The 20165-nt window shown below is 39.4% G+C and overlaps 5 protein-coding genes across 5 annotated transcripts; 2 read left to right on the forward strand and 3 right to left on the reverse strand.

Moving 5' to 3' along the window:
• Window positions 1-12: 12 nt before the first annotated feature.
• GCK72_021921 (uncharacterized protein) lies at window positions 13-1385 on the reverse strand (the record flags this gene model as incomplete). The annotated part of the gene is made up of 4 exons (XM_003105268.2): window positions 13-129; window positions 185-562; window positions 622-921; window positions 1269-1385. The coding sequence occupies 4 exons, from the start codon at window positions 1383-1385 to the stop codon at window positions 13-15; spliced, it is 912 nt and encodes a 303-aa protein (XP_003105316.2).
• Window positions 1386-1875: 490 nt separating this feature from the next.
• Window positions 1876-3838, forward strand: GCK72_021922 (uncharacterized protein; the record flags this gene model as incomplete). Its single annotated transcript, XM_003105216.2, has 6 exons — window positions 1876-1961; window positions 2013-2088; window positions 2142-2400; window positions 2453-2630; window positions 2679-2925; window positions 3548-3838. The coding sequence occupies 6 exons, from the start codon at window positions 1876-1878 to the stop codon at window positions 3836-3838; spliced, it is 1137 nt and encodes a 378-aa protein (XP_003105264.2).
• A 3930-nt stretch (window positions 3839-7768) lies between these two features.
• On the forward strand, window positions 7769-12187 carry GCK72_021923 (uncharacterized protein; the record flags this gene model as incomplete). Its single annotated transcript, XM_053734574.1, has 6 exons — window positions 7769-7778; window positions 8881-8966; window positions 10953-11021; window positions 11071-11400; window positions 11447-11622; window positions 11995-12187. The coding sequence occupies 6 exons, from the start codon at window positions 7769-7771 to the stop codon at window positions 12185-12187; spliced, it is 864 nt and encodes a 287-aa protein (XP_053583487.1).
• A 125-nt stretch (window positions 12188-12312) lies between these two features.
• GCK72_021924 (uncharacterized protein) lies at window positions 12313-14150 on the reverse strand (the record flags this gene model as incomplete). The annotated part of the gene is made up of 4 exons (XM_003105157.2): window positions 12313-12560; window positions 13393-13452; window positions 13501-13900; window positions 13944-14150. The coding sequence occupies 4 exons, from the start codon at window positions 14148-14150 to the stop codon at window positions 12313-12315; spliced, it is 915 nt and encodes a 304-aa protein (XP_003105205.2).
• A 3817-nt stretch (window positions 14151-17967) lies between these two features.
• On the reverse strand, window positions 17968-19526 carry GCK72_021925 (uncharacterized protein; the record flags this gene model as incomplete). Its single annotated transcript, XM_003105263.2, has 5 exons — window positions 17968-18127; window positions 18179-18380; window positions 18435-18568; window positions 18614-18836; window positions 19313-19526. The coding sequence occupies 5 exons, from the start codon at window positions 19524-19526 to the stop codon at window positions 17968-17970; spliced, it is 933 nt and encodes a 310-aa protein (XP_003105311.2).
• Between the last annotated feature and the right edge of the window lie 639 nt (window positions 19527-20165).

The following is a 20165-nucleotide window of genomic DNA, read 5'->3' on the forward strand; positions in this document are numbered from 1 at the left end:
ACTAGAAACTTTTTATGATTTTTCATTCATTATCGAGTTGACCCATTCTTCTACAGGGTTTTTGGCGGGCGATGAACCGGGGATGTCATCTGGTAGTTCGATTTTGACGTCTTCATTTTCTGGTAGTTTCTGGAAATTTTGAAGTTTAATAATAACGATAATTTTTTTTAAAGAGGAGACTAACATCAGAATCGCCTGTTTTTGTTATCTTTGGTGCATCTGATGACGTGGCTTCAGAATTTATCATATAGTTTTTTGTAAAGCTACTTGTAGTTGAACAGTCAGATGGCTTGGATTCAGAATCTTCTCGAAATTTATCTTCAGTTCTTGCTTCTGATGAAGTGGCAATAGTTTCAGATTCTTTTTCAACTGTTGATGTTGATGGTGTGTCTACGGATTCAGAATTCTCGGATTCTGGACCTGATGACGTGGCAAGGACTTCAGAATCCGCTTTCGCTTCTACACCTCCTGATGTTTCAGATGACGTCCCGTCTTCAGCACATTCTTCGACTCCGGGATTATCAGCGGATCCAGAAGTGCCGGATGATGACTGAGCCTTTTTCTGAAATTTTTAAAATTTCCTTCTAGAAATAATGAAAACGTCTGAAAAGCCTTACTAACCCGCTCCTCCTCCAATATTCTCGCCGCTTTCCGTCGTTTTCTTTCGGATTGTGACGGTTTATACTTTTTCGGCGCCGGGACTTGTCCTCCGTAATTCGATCCATAACGCGGTGGATACGGATGATGACGTGGCGGTGGAGTTGGAAGTAACACCGGACGAGAGGGCGGAGCTTGATAAGGATGAGAACGTGGAAAATAGGAAACAGGGGCGGCCGGTGGATGTGGGAGAAGAGCTGGTCGAGGTGCGGGCGCCGGTGGTCCCCGAGGATCTGCTAGAAGAACTCGTCGACGTGGTGGAGGCTGAAAAATGAGAGGAATTTGCTAAAATTTCCTTGCTTGAAGATTTTAGCGCTGTTAAGCAGCGCTAAAATGTCTCACTTGAAGAGTTTAGCGCTGTTAAGCAGCGCTAAAATTGCTTTGCGTGAGGCTTTTAGCGCTGTTAAGCAGCGCTAAAATGGCATCGCTTGAAGATTTTAGCGCTGTTAAGCAGCGCTAAAATGTCTCACTTAAAGAGTTTAGCGCTGTTGAGCAGCGCTAAAATTGCTTTGCGTGAGGCTTTTAGCGCTGTTAAGCAGCGCTAAAAAGACATCGCTTGAAGATTTTTAGCGCTGTTTAGCAGCGCTAAAACCACATCTTACTTGACCTACCCCTGAATTGCCTAAAGACTGCACTGGACCATTGTAGCTTGTTGGTGGTGCCGGATTCAGATGTTGTCGTTGCACGAAGTCCCAGTAGCCGGCGTTTGTTACTTCTTCGGGGTGCATTTAGAGCTGAAAATTGACGGTTATATGACGTTTTTGATATGAAAACTAACCTCTGGGAGATAAAATAATTTCTGTGCTACTTCTGGGGACTAATTGTAGTTAAAATTGGCTGAAAATTAGTTAAGAAACGCAGCGGTGGTTAAGGAACGATTTTTTAGCGAAAAATATGGGTTTCGGAGTCAAAAGTTGTGTTTTTTTATGAAATAACAAGAAAAAATAATGGAAAAGAATAAAAACTTCTGAAAAACTATGAAAACTGCAAAAACCGATATTTTTCAATTCTCCCACTTCTCTTATAACACTATAGACTACACGTTTTGAGGAGAGGCAGAGAAAAATAGATATTAAACGACACTCCGAAATCCCGCTATCGCTTGCTGTTTACCGTAAATCGACACCACAGCTTTACACTGTTCTAATTAGCTGTTGCTCAATTTCCACCAATTTCCACTAATTTTCGCCTGATTTTTCACGAAATTCACACGAAAAAATGGAGGCGTGGACCCAATTCTTCATACGAGCCGGTATTCCGAAAGAAATCGCTCAAAAATATGCAAAATCCTTCCATAATAATCGGTGAGCATTGAAACCACGAAATATATGTGAAACTATAGTATTTTCGTTCAGAATCACCAAGGAAATGCTGCCAGAGCTTGACAAATCGACGTTATCAGAGCTTGGAGTGACTGCAATCGGAGATCAGGTAAGAAAATAACGATTTTTCATTGCAAACACAATTTTTAAAATTTCTTTCAGCTCTGCATACTCCGCCGAATTAAAGCCGCAAAATCCGCTATCGAACGTGGCAATGACGATATGGATGAAGTGGAGGCACCGAAAACTGCACCAAAAGCCCGAATTACCGCTCCAAACTCTGAATTTTCGACGATTCCCGACCATCGGCGTGGCAAACCACCGCCAGATCGTCATGAGATATACCACGTGAAGATGCCGGTTGGAAATACACATAGAACTCGCGAAATAATGCAAAAAGCAGAGCAAATGAGAGAGCAAGGTAAGAAAAAGATTTTGAGAAACATTTTTGATTAAATAAAAAATATTTTCAGGTCTTGCAGTCCGTGGAACCACCGGTGTCCGTCAAGGTGGGCGGAGCGTGTCTCCGATAGACAAGAGCAGTCTAGCGGCGAGAATGTATCGAAAACAGTTGCCAGAGGTGTCCTCGTCGACGGATCGTCGTAAGATTGGTACCAAAATCGAGAGAATCGCGCCGTCACGCATTAAGAAGTAGGGAAATGACTGAAATTTGCTTAAAAAAATCAATTTTCATTTCAGAACCATCACAAACCGCCCATCTCTCAGCTCCCGTCTAACCTCTTCCTCTGCCGCGACACCATCCGGCTCTCTACGAATCAGTGTGGATCCGAATGGGAAAAAGACGACGTCACGGATAGAAGGACGACTTCAGAAGATAGTACTTCCAGTCAGAAATCCGCCGACAGAAGTGTATGTTGGTGGTGGAGATGTTGAGGAGTACGAGATGGAAGAGGAAGAAGAAGTGTTGGATTATGAGGATGATGAGGTAGGTAGATCGCTCTAACATTGAATTTTAGCCCTAAAAAGACATCACTTGAAGATTTTAGCGCTGTTAAGCAGCGCTAAAATGTCATCACTCGGGGATTTTAGCGCTGTTAAGCAGCGCTAAAATTACCGAACTTAACGGTTTTAGCGCTGGTTAGCAGCGTTAAAATGACATTAATAGATGGTTTTAGCGCTGTTAAGCAGCGCTAAAATGACATCGCTTGAAGATTTTAGCGGTGTTAAGCAGCGCTAAAATTACCGAACTTAAAGGTTTTAGCGCTGTTAAGCAGCGCTAAAATTACCGTGTTTGAAGATTTTAGCGCTGTTAAGCAGCGTTAAAATTGCATCGCTTGAACATTTTAGCGCTGTTAAGCAGCGCTAAAATGTCATCGGTTGAACATTTTAGCGCTGTTAAGCAGCGCTAAAATTGCCGTTCTTGATGACTTTAGCGCTGTTAAGCAGCGCTAAAATGACATCGGTTGAAGATTTTAACGCTGGTTAGCAGCGCTAAAATTACCGTGTTTGAAGATTTTAGCGCTGTTAAGCAGCGCTAAAATGGCCTCACTTGAGAAAATTTTGCCTGAAAAGTGATGTTTTCCACTCAAAAACCCTCTTATTTCCAGATGCCATACGAAGAAGAGCTGATAGAAGAAGAGTACGACGACGTCGTCACCGTCGCACCAGTCCGTGAGAGAATCTCCTACTCTTCATCATCCAACCGTATGGCTAGTACCGTCCAACGTGCACCAGCACCACAGCAATCTCGTCACCAATCGAGCTCCCATGGCTCCAGCTCCAGCTACCGTACTCATCGTCCACAACTCCGTGTCGTCGAAATGTCACCACCGCCAGAGCGTGAACAACCGACAGTTTTCGATCGAATCTCTCGTGTCCCGTTTAATAGTCGTCGTTAATTTTTGTTCTAATTTATTCTAATTGTTTTACCCATTCTGGCTGTCGTGCCGTCGGACGCATTTTCTGTTTGCCGTTCACTTGTAATTTAGTGTGTTCAGATTGATCGACCTTTAAAGTGGGCGTGGCTTGGTCCACCTGAATACCTAACATTAAATCATGTCACAATCTCTCTAAATTTTATAATCAAATTTTTAATTTCGTTTCGATAACTTTTGCCCTCCCTTTCTTTTCTCATTCGTTCATTCAGTTTTATTTAAAAATTTCATTTAATAACATAAGCAATAGAAAAAATCATGCTCTATTGAGCACCAGCTCACATTCAGAAAAAGAGAAAAAAGTAAGTTATAAAGGCATATATAAGTGGCAACCCGAGCTCTCCCCGATAGGCTCCGCCCACAAACTTCCTGAGCTCCCACAATATTCCTTGAGACGAGACGACGAAGAAGGCACAGGAAGAAGAAGAAGAAGAAAACGGAGCCGCCTCCTATGGAGAAGGCCTCTTGAGAAGGCGTCCCCTCTCATCTCATTTTTGGACGTCGTCTCACTTTTTCTGATACATGTCGTTCGTTCTTTTTTGTTACTTTAATTTTGAGGTAAAAAACAAAAAAAGTCAAAAAACCTTTGGGCCAAGCGGGGGTCGAACCTGCATAGTTTCACAGGCAAAAACGTTCACCCCTCGACCACGAGTCGCTCTCCCAAACTTATCTTTAGGTGCCGTGATATATGGGGCCGAACATAGCAAATTTTGGGTGGACCATTCCCCAATAAGCAGCGCTTAACACCACCGCTAAGCAGACCCAACTAAGCAGACCCAATTCAGTTTTCACTTTTTGACAGGCCCTTGGCGCTGCTTACGATGCTAGGGAGCTGCTTAGCATTCTGCTCAGATTCCCTCCCGCATTTCCGGATATTTCCACTTCCGTTTCCTGTCTCGAAGATATTTGTTCTATTTCGAATATTTTAAAATTTCCCGCCAAACCCAATCATTCCAGAATCGCCGTCAATTTATGTCGCTCATTTATTTCATCGGATGAGCCGCCTTGACAACTCCAACTGAAAAGCACTACTATGCCTAATGGTCTCGCCAGTCTACTTGTGTTGCTCCTGATTTGTGTTGGAATGGCAGGTAGGGGCTGAAAAGGAAAAATAAAAAAGATTTGGCGGTAGCGGGAACCGAACCCGCGAGCTCGCGGATGAAAGATCGACGCTTTACCGCCTGCACCATTACTGTCCGAACTAAAATTAAGCCTTACGGGCGTAGATAACCTTGGCGCTGCTGACTACTATCCCCATGCCAGAAACCCAAACTGACATCACTTCGTTCCGCTTTTTTTTGTACCTTCTGACTGACTATAGTGCAGAAACCAAATCCTCCTCCGATTTTTCTCTTTTTTCTCCCTTTTCAAAATGAATTATTTATGAATTAGGTCATCGAGAAGAAACCGATTTGAATTGAGTACTAATTCAATGATCCACTAATGTGCACCTTTTTTTTCCTCCGTTTGGGAATTTTTGTTGGAGTGAAAAGAGGGAGTAGGTGGAGATGTTGGAGAAGAAATGGATAGTTAGAAATTCGGGTTTCTTGAAAAGTTGGCAGAATTGAGTGAATTGGTATGCTGTTGCCCGGAACACATATCTTTATGCTCATGCTTTTTTGATATTTCCTGTTATTCAAGAAAATCAGTTTATAGGTTCAAAATCTCTAGAAAATTCTCTAAATTTTAGTCAAAATTTTATTGGAAGACTGGTCAAAATTGCCACATTCGGAAATTAAGTTGAGTCAGTTTATATCAATTTTTGAAAAATTTCTGATTACTAAAATAGTAAAATATTTATATAAAATGAAAGCCTGGAAAATTTCCTATTTTTTGGTACAAATTTCGTTCCATTTGGTCTTATTTGAAGCGAGTTGCGACTACATTTATTCAGACTTCTAATTATTTAGCTCCGCCCATTTGGGACCAAACTCAAATTTCTGAAATATAGTTTCTCGTGGATGCTCCATTTTGATATAGCGTAGGCTCCGCCCATTTCAGCCCAAACATCTTCTGGAAATCTCTGAAAGATCAAAAATCAATAGGACTCCTTGCTGAGAAGAGCATCCTAACCTCTCTCTGTTGGCTGTAATCGAATGCCAATTAGCGTCCTCTTGAATACCTAATCGATGTCTCTACTTTCCCTCTATTACACATTTTTATTTCACTCGGACATAGAAGAAGAAAGACTACAAGTCATAATCCCGGTGCACTATGAGCTCTTCTGGAGAGAGAGAGAAGGAGACGTTAATTGGAAACATGGAGTAGAAGAGGAAGAAAAGTCATCATTTTCTTAGTGAAGAATAGCTAATTGAATAGAGAGAAAAGAAGGGGGGAAGAGTTGGGATGTGTATGTACCTTTGAGGGAAAATAGAGGGGGGGGGGGGGGGACAACTGGAAAAACAGCTACATCCTGTCATAACTTTTGAGAGAGATGTCATATCGAAAAGTTGTCAACTACCAAAATTATCTACTTGAAATTTTACACATTTTATTAGTTGACAACTTTTTTATAACTGTGTTGCGTGTAGAGTTATTTAGTTTCAAAGAGACAGTTCTATTCAATTACCCAGATTTTATACGTTTCACTTTGAACACCCGTATCTCAGGAAGGCGGAGAGATAGAAAAAAGTTTTTAACTATAAAAATAGAGATCTAGCCTCTGGCTATATTTTCATATAAAATTTTCGAAATATGAATAAAAACCTTTTGTACTAGACAACAGGCAAAACTGCTTCTTTTTTAAAAAATTTTTGAGATTGTTTTTTTTTCATATCTTTATAACTCCTTTCAAATTTCTTCAAATTGGTTTTAATTTACATCAGCTTATATCAAGTTTGCAGACCTACAAACTGAATAAAAAATCTTGCCTAAAAAATCAAGACATGTCTTCTGACTTTTGGAAATACATCCTCATTTCCATATGATTCTTTGATACGCTTTCCCACTCGTTCCCCCTATTTTCTACCAGGAGTCCCCCCTCCTCCCAACCACTTCAGAATACATTCTTGAAGACGTTGACGTCGTCGTCTTCCTCTTTTTTTTGTCAAAAATTAGTGAAGACGACTAATTGTTTGAGCAGAAGCAGGAGGAGCAAAATAATCGAATTTTTTCTCTTTCGGTAACAAAGAAGTCGTTCTAAAAGGAGGAAAAAGTAAATCGATAATTTTGAGAGGGAAGGAAAAGGGGGTATTTATTGGGTTATAAAAATGTCCAACTTTAGTTTTTATGGACTTCTTCTTGTTCGTCTTTAAGGGGGGTCCGCGGGGTAGTAAAATGAAGGAAAGGGGGGATGTTAAATGTCTAGGAGGGGACAGAGCCAGGGAGCTGCTTTGCCAGACTGGTAGCGGCTTACTCATCTGGAGCTGCTTAACTTTCCTTTGACACTACTTATTTCGAATTCCAAAAGCTTTAGATTTAGTACAAGTCTCGTTTTCAACAACTTTACGACATTTGATATGTTCACCGGATGCCATAGCAAAAGGACACCCCCTTAGAAAGAGAGGAGAAAGAGGGTTCCGGCTCAATAGAGCACAAATTGGAGGTAGGGGACATCTGGACATACAGACAAATTTTTGAAGGGATAATTGATGTAATTGTTGCATAGGTTATGTATTACTACTATTACTAGTTGTAGTAGGAGAAATTTAGAATTCTGAATTCATTTGGCAGAAGAGAAAACGTTCCGAAGTGTAGAAGTTAATTGGGGATACCCCCCGAGATATAAGTTGAAAAGGGGGAACTATTACATATTTCCAGCGTGCCTGCAATGTCTCGAAGGATCGGACTGCGTGCTGGATGCATCATGTGGCGAGTGTTCCGGAGTGGCGTGTACCCGAGTGGTCTCACATAATATGGATGATAATAGGGAGATCGCGTTGACGTGTTTGCCTTATGATACGAGGTAAGGTTTTTTGGCAGTTATGGGAGTGGAGACTTTTATTAAAATTTAATATAAATGTTAATTTAAATCTGCTAGAAACCTCAGTTTTTGTCAATTTCAGATGATTTTCAAACCGTGAAATTATTAAATTTTTGATTTTTTGGTTCTGAGACCGACTGTTATTGTATTGGCTGATGTTTTAACTTTTCGACAATTTCAATTAATAATTATCAACTTAATTCAGAAAGTTTTGAACGGATACATTTAATTTAATCGTTCTCACAAAGGGTTGAATAAAATTAGCTCGATTTCTACTATTTTTGACCTATTTTTTCCGTTTTTTGACAGTTTTTAACCTATTGATTAGTTATATTGGCAGGTATTTAATTAATTTTTGTCATGGTTCATGATTTCCGGTTTTTTTTGAACAATTTGATTGTTTAAGTTCAAACTGTTGCAAAGCCAATTCTAATACCTGGCAATTTCAAACAATTTTTCGTCATTTAATACAGATATTAACAACTTTAGCCAGCAGTGCGAGCCGTAAGATCAGCAACAAACTGACTTGAATTTTTCGAGCCGTCTAGCGGTTTATATCAAAGATAAGATACGAAATATCGTTGGAACTTTGTCAAATTCAAATTTGCACTCACTCTAGTCTTTTTCTGGCAACCGTTGTGAGACGGAGCGCGTTTCCACGATCTTACGCCTTGGATTGCTGTTTGAAACATTTTCTGCATTTTCTATTCAAATTTTCTTACTGTTTGAGATAATTTCAGACCGCGTGTAGATACGATTCTAGGCCGTTTTAATCTAATTTTCTTTATTTCTCTGCCTAGACCACCCCCTCCCCCTTCTGCGTTTACAAACTGAACAAACATTGTGTCTCCTCCATCTCAATGCCCTCCGATATGACCATCTCTCTCTCGCATTCTGACCACTCTCTCTTCCGATTCCCCCCGTTCAAATCGACCGCCTGTCTTCCGTAACTTTCATCGGGGGTATAGCTCAGTGGCAGAGCATTCGACTGCAGATCGAGAGGTCCCTGGTTCAACTCCGGGTGCCCCCTAAATAATTTTTTCCTTATTTTAAACATTATTAGTCAATTATATATTTTTTCCAGAAGCTACCACAAACCGCAGCTCGAGGAGCAAGGCTGCCGGGTGCACGGCGACCGACAAATCTGCATCTGCTATAGTCATGATTACTGTAATTCCACGTGGCACCCATTTCAATTTTCCAATTTGTACGGTTTCCTAATTTTCTATTTTCTTTTGGTTTTTGTGTTCGATTTGCAATGAAAAAGTGAAATTTCTTTCTATTTTTGTATTTTTCTGTGGTAGGGCTGGGGTAAAAGTGAAAATCGAGGGAACGAATGAATGAAACAGTTGGAATTGAATTATGACAAATTACTGGGTAAAAGGGAAAATGGAGGGGGAAACGGGTTGAACGAGGGGTACATATATAAATGGAAGAATGATTTTTGAGGTTTTCAAATAACAACAGTCATACGGTTTAGTTGTAAACCCTTTTCTTTCTTAATATTCGGTTTTTACGGGGTTTTCAGAGATTTTACCAAGATTTTTTGAACAAGTATGCTGAAAAAAGTAAATTTACCAGATGGATTAAATTGTTTCTGTATAAGTTCCTAAAGTTTGTACAGACATCAGAGAATTTTCAGAAAAAACTTTATGCCTGTTTGGATATTGTTTTGTATTTATGTGAGTTAGTTTGTCCGGATGCCCTAACATCTGTCTGACCGGTCAAAACGGCTGAAAGTTAATTGCAGACTTGCAAAATCTCGGCTCGAAGTCAAAAAAACATTTTTTTGAAAAATTTTGAAATTTTTTTTCAAAAACAGTCAAAAATCCCATGTACACTTAGGTTTAACGATATTAAAAAATATAGACAAAAATTCGGCTGTTTTTTTGCAAAAAAAAAACCAATCGGTGAATCCCGGTGTCCCGGTGTTTGTCCAGATGTGTCCCAAACTTTTGCTTGACAGGATTTCTTTGAAACTGAAAAAAGCAAGTTTTGCTTTATGCCTGTCCAGATGTCTGTCTGTTTGTCCGACTTCTAAGGTTTCTAAATTTTCAATATCCCATGCCTGTTTTTGTACTGGTTTCATACAATATTCTCCAAACCTCCTCTGCCATTGTTTTCTTCATCACGTCTTCTTCTTCTTCTTCTTCCGAATTTCTTCTTCTTATCAATCAACGTCATCAGATAGGCAAAAAACGTAATGACCTCGAGGAGAAGGCAATTGTTTGTGGCATTTTAAACAGAGAGAAATTCTCGAAAAAAAGCGGAAAGGAATTATTGTTTGCCGAATCAAATTGTCAAGGTTTCTACTGTTTCTACTACTCCCACCCTTCTCCTCATACCGAAATCACACGAAACCTTTTTTCAAAGATGTAGACGTCCTAGGGAGGGAGAATTCAGAAGGCGTCACGCGGTGATTGATGTCTAAGGCACCACTAATACCTTTCCATCTTATAGTCTCCTGTTTACTATTTTTTAAGTTGCAGGTGTAGGTAGAATTAGAATAGTTGGTTGGTTTTTGTTACTTTGAAAATAGGAAAACAGGAGGAAAAAACAAAAATCTGATTTTAGTTTTCCTTACCGATATTTGAGATCATGAAGACAGTTTATAATTTCTGCCAATTTTCTTACAGTAATAACGCTGTCTGGATGTCCGGATTTTCAAGTTTTCCAGAAAATCGCAAAAAGTTGGCATTCCTCCAGATGACCAGACTTTTCTAAACAATTTTGTGTATTTTCTGATTATAGCTCGCAATGGTTTTTAAGGTTTAAAGTTTAAGGTTTTTTTTCAGGTTTAAGGCTTTAAAGGTTTTGAAGGGGTTTCAAGGTTTTAAGGTTTTTTGAGGTTTTTCAAGGTTTTTAAGGGGTTTAAAGGTTTATCTGGTTATCACAGTGCTATAGACTTATCTGTCTGCGTTTTTTCTGTCCGTCCAGATGTCCAACCTTTCTACAAAGTACCAAGTACAAACGAGGTACACATATTGCAACCACACCAACAATTTTCTTCTTAATATTCTTTTTTGTTGTCTTCTTTCTGTGATTTGTAGTTTTATTCTATCGCACTACAATGCGAGGTCTGATGACCCCTCCCTCCCCCTTTTTTTGTCATTTTTCAACTAAACCATTTCTTTTTCAAATTTTTTAAGTTTCCAGATGCATCTAACCACGTCAGTCGCTCTACTAGCGGTTGTATTTCTGGGATTGCCAGAAAGTTCTTTTGAGGTAATTCAGAATCCAGAAGACATCAAAACAATCACCCAAATTTTTTCAGTGCGCCACCAACGGTCTCTGCGGCTACCAACCCGGCTGCGGTGCCTACCAACCACAAGCCCAACCAGCTTGCGGATGCCAACGTAGCTACGGATGCGGATCGTACGGATGTTACAGACTGAGAGCACGCGGAGCCAAAAGCTACCAACCAAAACGTGGACGCAGTCGAGTGACAGTGTCAGGAAGTGCATCTGAAGAGATTGACAGAGAGGTGTTGAGACAGCGGATGGCTATGGAACGTGTCCGTAGAAAGGAGAGACTCACCGAGTCTGAGGAAATCCAGTTGATGTCTCCATCAATGGCTAGAAATCGAGATTCGGAAGAGCCAATTGTGAGTGGCACATTCATATTTTAGGTCGGTCATCCCTTAATTCCAGAACCCAGACCGTGCTTTCTACGAGTGCTGTATCGACCGCAAGCTCCCAGACGCCTGTCTCTCGAAGTGCTCATTCGGAGCATTTACCAAGTCATCCCTCCAAGCAATGTACTTTAAGCAAGACCCATGTCCACTTGATGCAATGAAGGAGATGCAGTTCTGTGCTGCTCAGGGAAGGTAAAAAATAAGAAAATTAAAAAATTTGAAATCTGTGAAATTTGAAATCCCGTCATGGTACACGATGTTACCACAGCATTTTAGTGTTTTGTATTTATATTGAACAAGACACGGGCTACATTTTTGTAGTTGACAACTTTTTGTTAGCTCCGCCCACTTTTGAGATATGCGCCTTTAAAGTCATGCACCTCTACAAGCGAGAGAGTTGGGGGGTCATCTGTACCCAATGTTTGCACAACTATAACTTTCCAGGGAGGATTTCTACAGAAAAGTTTTCAACTACAATAATGTAGCCCTTGAATTATTCTATCTATTCAAGATAGTTTTATTATCCCTTATACCCTGTTACCCCCACCAACTTCCATTCTCCAGAGACCATCGCGCCTGCTGTGCTCGTAACGGTGTCACCACCACTATCGCCGGTCAAAAATGCCTCTCATTCTGCGACCAACGTCTCGGACACCCACAACAACTCGATATGTCCTATGTACCATGTTTTGACAGATTCGAATCGATGAAGTCGTGCTTCTGGCATGACATGACCAGATATTATAGACGTGTGTAGACAGACAGACTTATTGCTCCATTGAACTCTTTCAAAATCAATCACTACCATACATTTGCTTTACTATGTTTCTGACCAATAATAAACCATTTTCTTTATTAAATTAATAAAATTTGAACAAAAAACTACACAAAATTCATAAATTCCTTAAAATCCTTAAAATCCTCTTCTTCCTGTATCATCCCCATCATTCCATCTGGTTCGTGTCTTTTCATATGCAATTGTAAATGATCACTCCTCGAGAACTTCCTCGAACACTCCTTACATGCGAACGGCTTGGCTCCAGTGTGCTTACGGTAGTGACGAGTGAGCTCATCGGATCTAGCGAATCGCCAAGAGCAACCAGGCCATTCGCAGGGGTATGGTTTCTCGCCTAGAAAAGAAATTGGTAAGCTTTCTGTAACTTTTTAGGGAGGGTCAAAGAAAAAGTTTTGAACTGTGAAATTCAAAGTTTGTACCTATTTTTTTGTAATTAATAGCTCATAGCTCAAAACCTACAAATAAATAATCTACTATGAAAATAATCCGCTTAAAATTATAAAAAATTTTGTAGTTTACAACTTTTTGATATATCCACTGGGAAGAACACTAACAAGGGAAGTACACGGCGGAGAGAGTTGAACTTTTTCAGTCAATTTGACCATAGGTAATTTCGACCCTGAAGATTCCAAACCTGCAAGAAAAATTTGCAAAATGGTGGACCGAGTTATGAGCCATCAAACGGCTGTAACAGACATTTCGGCAGACCGTGTGTCTCGTGGTAAAAAGCTTAGCCGTAGGAAAAGTTTGATGGCTTACAACTCGGACCACTGGATTTTTAGCATATTTTTCTTGCAGTTTTGAAATCCTCAGAGTCGAAATTACCTATGGTAAAATTGGCAGAAAACATTCAACTCGGTTTTCAGATGTATCTGGTTATCAAGTACCCCAAATACCAAATATCAGTTTCCCGCTATCCTTCGCCCCAATTGACAGTTTACAATCACCCGCCCGCCAAAAGGCGGCTATGTGCCCCTGAAGTACCTGACAAAGGTCAAATATTGATACTCCCGTTATAACAACTGTATCTCTCTAAGATTGATAAGTGTATCTAATTGGATCGGAAGCGCTCGCCCTGTTTGTCTCCGGAAGTATCGTATTACTCTTAGGAGACCGCGTCTAACATGATGAATTACTGTACATAGGTATCAAAAGAGGGTACTTACCGCTGTGAACACGCTCATGAGCCGTCAGGTGGGAGCTTTTTGTGTAGATTTTGCCGCAGCCTGGAAGAATAAGGAATGAGGAGGGAGCTGCTTAGCTAAGCAACTCACCTTGATACAAACACTTGTGCACCCTAAGCCTGTCCAATGTCTCCTTGTCTCTTCGCTTACTCGGCACCTTCTTGGGTTTTTCAGTACTCTGTGGATGATAGACACGTCCTCTGTCCTTCAAAGGGATTCGCGGGTCTTCCTCATCTTTTCCGGATAAGTCACTGGAGAATGAGTAGCTGCTTACAGACGCTGCCGGGGAGGGAATAAACACCTTGTGCTCGAAGATAAACGGGGTGGAGGACTCGGAGCCGGAGCCAGAGTGCTCTTGGCTATGCTCGTTGAAATTCGTGGGATTGTTATCAGGGGAGAAGTTGAAAGTCTGTTGGGTGTTATGATCCATATTTTGAATGTTGTCATCAAATTGGTGGTGGTTATGATGGGTGTAGTGTTGCTCGATGACCTGGAAAACTCAAAAATGAACTTTTCTTTATAAAACTCCTCACCTGATTATTAACCGGTCCTGTATGAAAGTGATAGTTATGCACATTTATCACCGGAGCTGCTGTGGCAGTGGGGGGTCCATTGTAAGCCTGTCCAAAATTATTTTGCTGGTGGTAGTTTTGCTGGTAGGCCTGGTATTGAGCATGTTGTGGTTGGTGATGATTATGATAGTAGCCATGTGAACTAGACGGGACTATACTAGAGTACATAGGTGCCTGAAATTTAGGGAGATTGAAAAATCAGAGTGAAGCTTTTTAGCGGAAAAAGTTGAGACTCAAAGACATTCTAGTCAAATTCTATTGAACCAACTAATCAAAAATCTCCCTACAAAAAAGTTTTTCTATTTTCCTACTGGTTAGAAAAGTACAATTTGCATGAATTCTGAATGTCTTCTGTTTGTGAGTTTGTGACGTAAAAATATAAACATACAAACAAAGAAGGGGGGGAAGAACGCAACGAAATTTTTATGGCTCGAAATTGTATTCATTCTCAGATTCCAAAGAATGAGACGTCACGTGTTTTGTGTGCACAACGGTGGTGTACTGTTATTACTATGTAGTATTCAGTATTCCAGGGGGAAAATAAACATGTAGTACTATAACAAGAGGGGGAGAATTGGTAGTGGTGGTAGGAGATTTTGAAATGTGGGTCTATAATTGCTGAAAAGGTTTTAGACATGATGAGAACGCGGTTATACCATAATGAGAGAATATAACGAACGATTGACAGCAAAATGCTAACTGTAGATAACTGTACCTAATGTACTTGACTTATAAGATGCTGTACCTGGGATAGATTACTGTAGTTCATTTGTAAATGTTGCAGGCTATTCATGACACTTTAAGGTCTAAGTGTCAGGTATTTTCGACACAATGTTTTAAGGCAACAATATTCAAAAACCTGGACAGCTTATCAATTCAAGGTAATATTTACATAAGACGTCTTTGAAAAACTTATGAAATGGTCAAAGCTTGCTGACCATTTCATAAGATTTCGAAAATGGCTTCACAGTATTAGCAACATATAACATATACAGGGATGGGTTACGGTAACAAGGGCACAAAAAGAATACTGTATCTCTGAAGAAGGTTACTGTACCCATAAGGGACATACCACCAACAAAAAAAAGTGAAAAAATCGCATTCTCATCAGCAACGAGCCTTGAAAACCAACGCCACCACACCTTTATTATCACCAAAAAAGTGTGTCTCAGTGATTCCCCCTTCCTAACCCAAAAAAAGGTGTGGTGACCAGAATGGTCACTCGCTCCGCCCCCTACAAACATTGAGCAGCAGAAAACTTGAGCAAACTATTCCCCCGATTTCATGTTGGAATGAAATCAAAAATAAACTTTTTGGTGATATGTTTGATTGTCAGCTTATGACACTTCTCTAGTCCTGGACAAGGCATCATGACTTTCTGTCCGTCTGGTGATGAGAACAAATATGGTCAAGAAGGGGAGAAGAAAAAAGTGATAGGAAGGGACCACTGGAGATACGAATAAACAGTAGAGGCATTTGTTATGATAGCGGGGAGGGGTGGTGGCAAATGGGTGGTAGGAGGAGAGACCGCATTAATTGGCGCGGGAAAATAGGGCAGGTTAGACTAACTGAACGAAACAGCCAGTTATGGTTTCTTGTATGCTCAAAAATTTAACGTAAATAGTTGAGATTCTGCAATTACCGTATTACCTGTAATGGAGACGCACCCGCTAGCATAAATTTGAAGCATCCTATCTCTGGTATCTTTGACGATATCGAAATTTTTTAACTAAAGAAATATTCTATAAATGTTAAGCTATATTTTGTCAGTTAGCAGTTTTTTCGATATGACATCGCTAGGTGCGCCTCTATTACAGATCTTACGGTACCGTAAGTTTTAATTGTAACATAGTACATTCGGTAGCTGAAGCTGTCGGGATTTAGAGTATGTTATCCAATTCTGCCTAAAACTTTAAGTGAACGAGTTACATGAGTTACTGTTAGTTGGGTGGGACTTCACCTAAGGGCATGCTTACAATCTTGGTCCAGTTAGATCTAGCACCGTAATCGAAAGACTCACGTAACAACTTTTTAGTCATTTAGTTCACTACTGTCATCATCCTAACCAGAAAAAATTGGCCTTTCTAATGGTATAAAAATCGTGATGATTCCATCCATCAAAACTGGCTGAGATGTAAAAGAATTTAAAGCTAAACTCCCTTTGTAGAAAATGAATTCAATGTTTAAAATGCTGATTAAAATTGTTTTTCTTACGGCACACCTTTCTAGGCATTGAGTTCAGTACTGTCACTAACCTAACCTAATCTCCTGCTAGCTGAGAATAACACCGGTCTTCTACAGTACCCTTACTAACCGCACCCCTAAAAAATTTGGCATTTTTATCGCATATCCGGACTGATTTTCTCACCAGCTAGCTGACAGTAATCCACCCCTGACCGATACAGTCACTTCACAGCCCTTAAAACCCAAAAAGACAATCTTCGCAACTAGCCGCGAACTCTAATCAATCAAAAAATGACTTCAAAACCGGGACCCCGCCGGCTCTGCGAAACTAATTCATCATAAAACTTCCGAATGTTTGCGCCCATCTCCACCACTCGAGAAAAAAGTCGGTTTACATACTACTCCGAACGTCGGTATCCCCTTTTAATAAACAGTAATCACCGCACCCACTTAGGAATGGAGGGGACTGTGGTTCACACCCGTAAAACTTGCTGCCGAAAAGAAGAAGGTCGCCTCCGAGTGATACTTAAATGATATTATTGTTTCAGGAAGAGAAGGGGCGCTCCTTTGATATGAAGTTATTACAGGGTGAAGGGGGTAAACAAGGCGGATTTGGGTAGTGGAGGGGAGATGGTGGACATCCGGACATCCGAAAGACAACGACAGACAGACTACACAAATATTTTTCTAACATTAAATGAGAATTAGGTTGACAATTTCAAAAAATTTCAAAAATTTATAAGATCGCGAAGAGAATGAAATCGAATAAAAAATGTTCTTCTTTCAATGAGTAAACAAGTAAGTAGAAGAATTCATATATTTATACACATAACTACAACTACCAAAGACAAAACTGAATACAACACGAAATCCAGACAAATGTATCATTCTTTTGTGTGAATGTCTCGAAAGTTGGAGTTGTTTAGTTAGCGATTCATGATGATGTTTAGATCAGTAAGAAGGGCAAGATGACCTGGAATATGATGTTGTTGTTGAGGGTTATAAGTTTTGTGTTAGTTATGTTTGAAAGTGCTTACAGTGCCGGCGATAATCTTATTCCGCAAGGGTTTTTTGGCGATAACTTTATTCAAATTGGTCGGATGGACCTGAAACCTTGGGAAAACATTTATTGTAGAGTTTTTGTTATATTTAATCAAAAATTCAAGAAATCGCTTATTTTTATTTCCATGACTTGTTACCCAAATCTTCAGGGCTGTTAAAGTTAGGTAGTTATAATATATGAAGTTTTGAATTTCAAACATTTGTAAAACTTGTATTTTTGTAGGAAACCGTATCGACGTTTGCGAAGCTATGGAGAAAAATGTGGAAAACTTTTATGTGACAGTCTTATCTTGATAGAACCTCTAAATTACAGTACTGATCATAAAGAATGCGACGCTTGCAGTTTTTAGTTGAAAACGGTCAACTTTGTGAGTGTGACTCGGCCTCTCTGATAGTCTGACAGTTTTAATTGTTTATGGAGTGTAGATCAAAAGTAGAGCATCATTTTTGTAGTTGACTACTTTTTTGTACGGCCACATCCTTAGAAGTTACAGGCAGGCAAAGTAAATTTCTCAAAAATCTCCCCTTTTAACACTGAAAAGGGCGAAAAATTGCGAGGAATTTCTCTGGCGAATGAAAATAATAGTTGGTTGTTTAATTTTTATATTCATTAAAGTTTTTATTATTTAAAATCGTTAATAAACACATTACTTCATTACAGGGTTATATAGAAAGCTATCCAATTACACCAGTATTATCAGAGGTAGGTTTCACTTTCTCCAAACCAACATTTCCAGGATTATACATGTAAATCCGTATTAATAGCGTTTGTGTTTGTCGATGCTCGATTCATAGTAGACTTCTGTGCATCTGTCGCCTCTTTATATGTTGTAGACTTCATTGCCTGAGTCTCATTGGAAATACCCAACATTGTACGCATTGCACTTCTGTAGTCCCGACTGGAAGTAACTTTTATGAAAGAATTTAAATTTATTAAAGAGTTTTTATACCTCAACTTGTAATACACCACTGCATTAAACGCTGAGGATGTGAAAATAAAAGTTCCACAATATAACTGTATCATCATTTTCACTTTATCATCCATTGGAAGAGTTACTGTCAGTGCACCAATTAAATCAGTAGTCATCCACCCACACACAACCAGGCATACCGTTACAAATAGAGATTTGAAAACGGCTTTCATGGAGTTGTCTGGAAATGAAAAACTAATACATGTTTTAAAAAAACCTGAAATAGTTAACTCACTCATTCTCATTCTCTTTATCCGATAGTAGACATAAATATAGATGGGCGGTACAAAAAGGTTTATACCAAAGGAGGTGAGCGCAAAAAGGTCGTAAGCATGTCCCAAAGAGTTAGGTAATAGGCATGGGAGAACTCTGAAAGTGACTCATAAAACATCAAAAACCACTCTCATGACTTACTTTGTCGGATCACGTTCACCAAATCCCACGAGAAGTAGCGCAAGTGCATAAAGGACTGGGAATGCCATGAGAAGCGAGAAGTACTTGAATCTCTCCATCTCCAATTGTTTGTAGCGACCAGGATTGACAACGGCAATCAGACGGTCTATTCCAACGGCAAGGACACAGGCATTGGAAGCGAATGCTCCGAAATCGGCGGGGATGTTCATGTAGAAGCAGGTTTCTGAAATTGACAAAGACTGTTTGGGGGAAAAACATAAGGTACAGTACATGTCAGAAAGTTGTAAACTTTGACCGTTTTCAGTTGAAATTGTCCAACTTTGAGAGGGCGTCATGGTACGATTGATTGTCCCACCGAACAAAATTTTTAATGGATAGTACAGATCAAATGTGAAGCTCCATTTTTTTAGTTGACAGCTTTTTTGTACGGACACTCTCTAGCGACAAAGTAATTTATTCGACGAATTTCAATGTAATATAGCGCGATTTTTGAGGTGTAGTCTTAAAATAATCATAACTCTCTAGGGAGTGAACGTACACAAAATTGTCAACTACAAAAATAGAGCTCTACTTTTGATCTGTATAATTCATTAAAAATCTTCTAAGTGTGACAATCAGAATTACCATGACACACTCTCAAAGTTGGTCATTTTCCACTAAACCAGCCAAAGGTTATATATATATATCCTTATCACTTACGTTGACTAATTTCCACAAAGCTTCCAATAAAAAACGCAAGGATATCCGTGAACAACAGCAAATCACAGAAGCAGCACGCACAAATCAACATGTTACAAATTGATCGCAGATTCTTGCTATGAAAAGTGACCAACACCATCAGTAGATTCCCAGTGAATCCTACCACAAAAATTGTCATGTAGATCACAAGAAGGATGATAAGAAGAGGCTCCATATTCTGTAGCATGTTGGAATGAATGAAGGGACAAGAAATATTGAGGAAGTTGGGTGAGAACGGAAATAAGAATATCGAGAGAGAGAGATGGAAATTACTATATTGTTTTGATTGAAATCACAAGATTGTTCAGAGATGAGAAAAACAGTTGGTCGATGGTAGATTAGTGAGATTCTTAAAAAACCTTATTTGAACTCACTTGATCTGTAGTTCAAATTGGAAGAAAAAAAACTTGAGTGTAACTTATGAAGTACTTGAAATTTCCTGAAGGAGTTGGGCAACAAGTTTATTAAGTTTTGAAAACGCTCTCACGGTCGGAAATCTGAAAAGTCTATAGTTTGAGTTGAGATGTCTAGGTGGAATGATGTAATCTCTTTTCCAGATATTCAGAGTGCTGGTACATATGTATGTATGAAACCGAAAAAGTTCACTTGTTGTTTGTGTTTGGGAAAATAAATAGATTCTTTAAAATTTTCTTATTTTATATAAAAACTGACTAAAAATAATCGAATTTGACCGAAAAAATAGCTTAAAATAATCAAATTTGAGTTGAAATTTGCTTTTTTCGCTTTGAAGCTATAATTTTTCATAGATAAATGCTTGAAAATCAGAATTGTATTGATTTTGAGATGTTTTTTT

The sequence above is a fragment of the Caenorhabditis remanei genome, chromosome V, assembly GCF_010183535.1.
Source record: "Caenorhabditis remanei strain PX506 chromosome V, whole genome shotgun sequence".
Classification (NCBI taxonomy): Eukaryota; Metazoa; Nematoda; class Chromadorea; order Rhabditida; family Rhabditidae; genus Caenorhabditis; species Caenorhabditis remanei.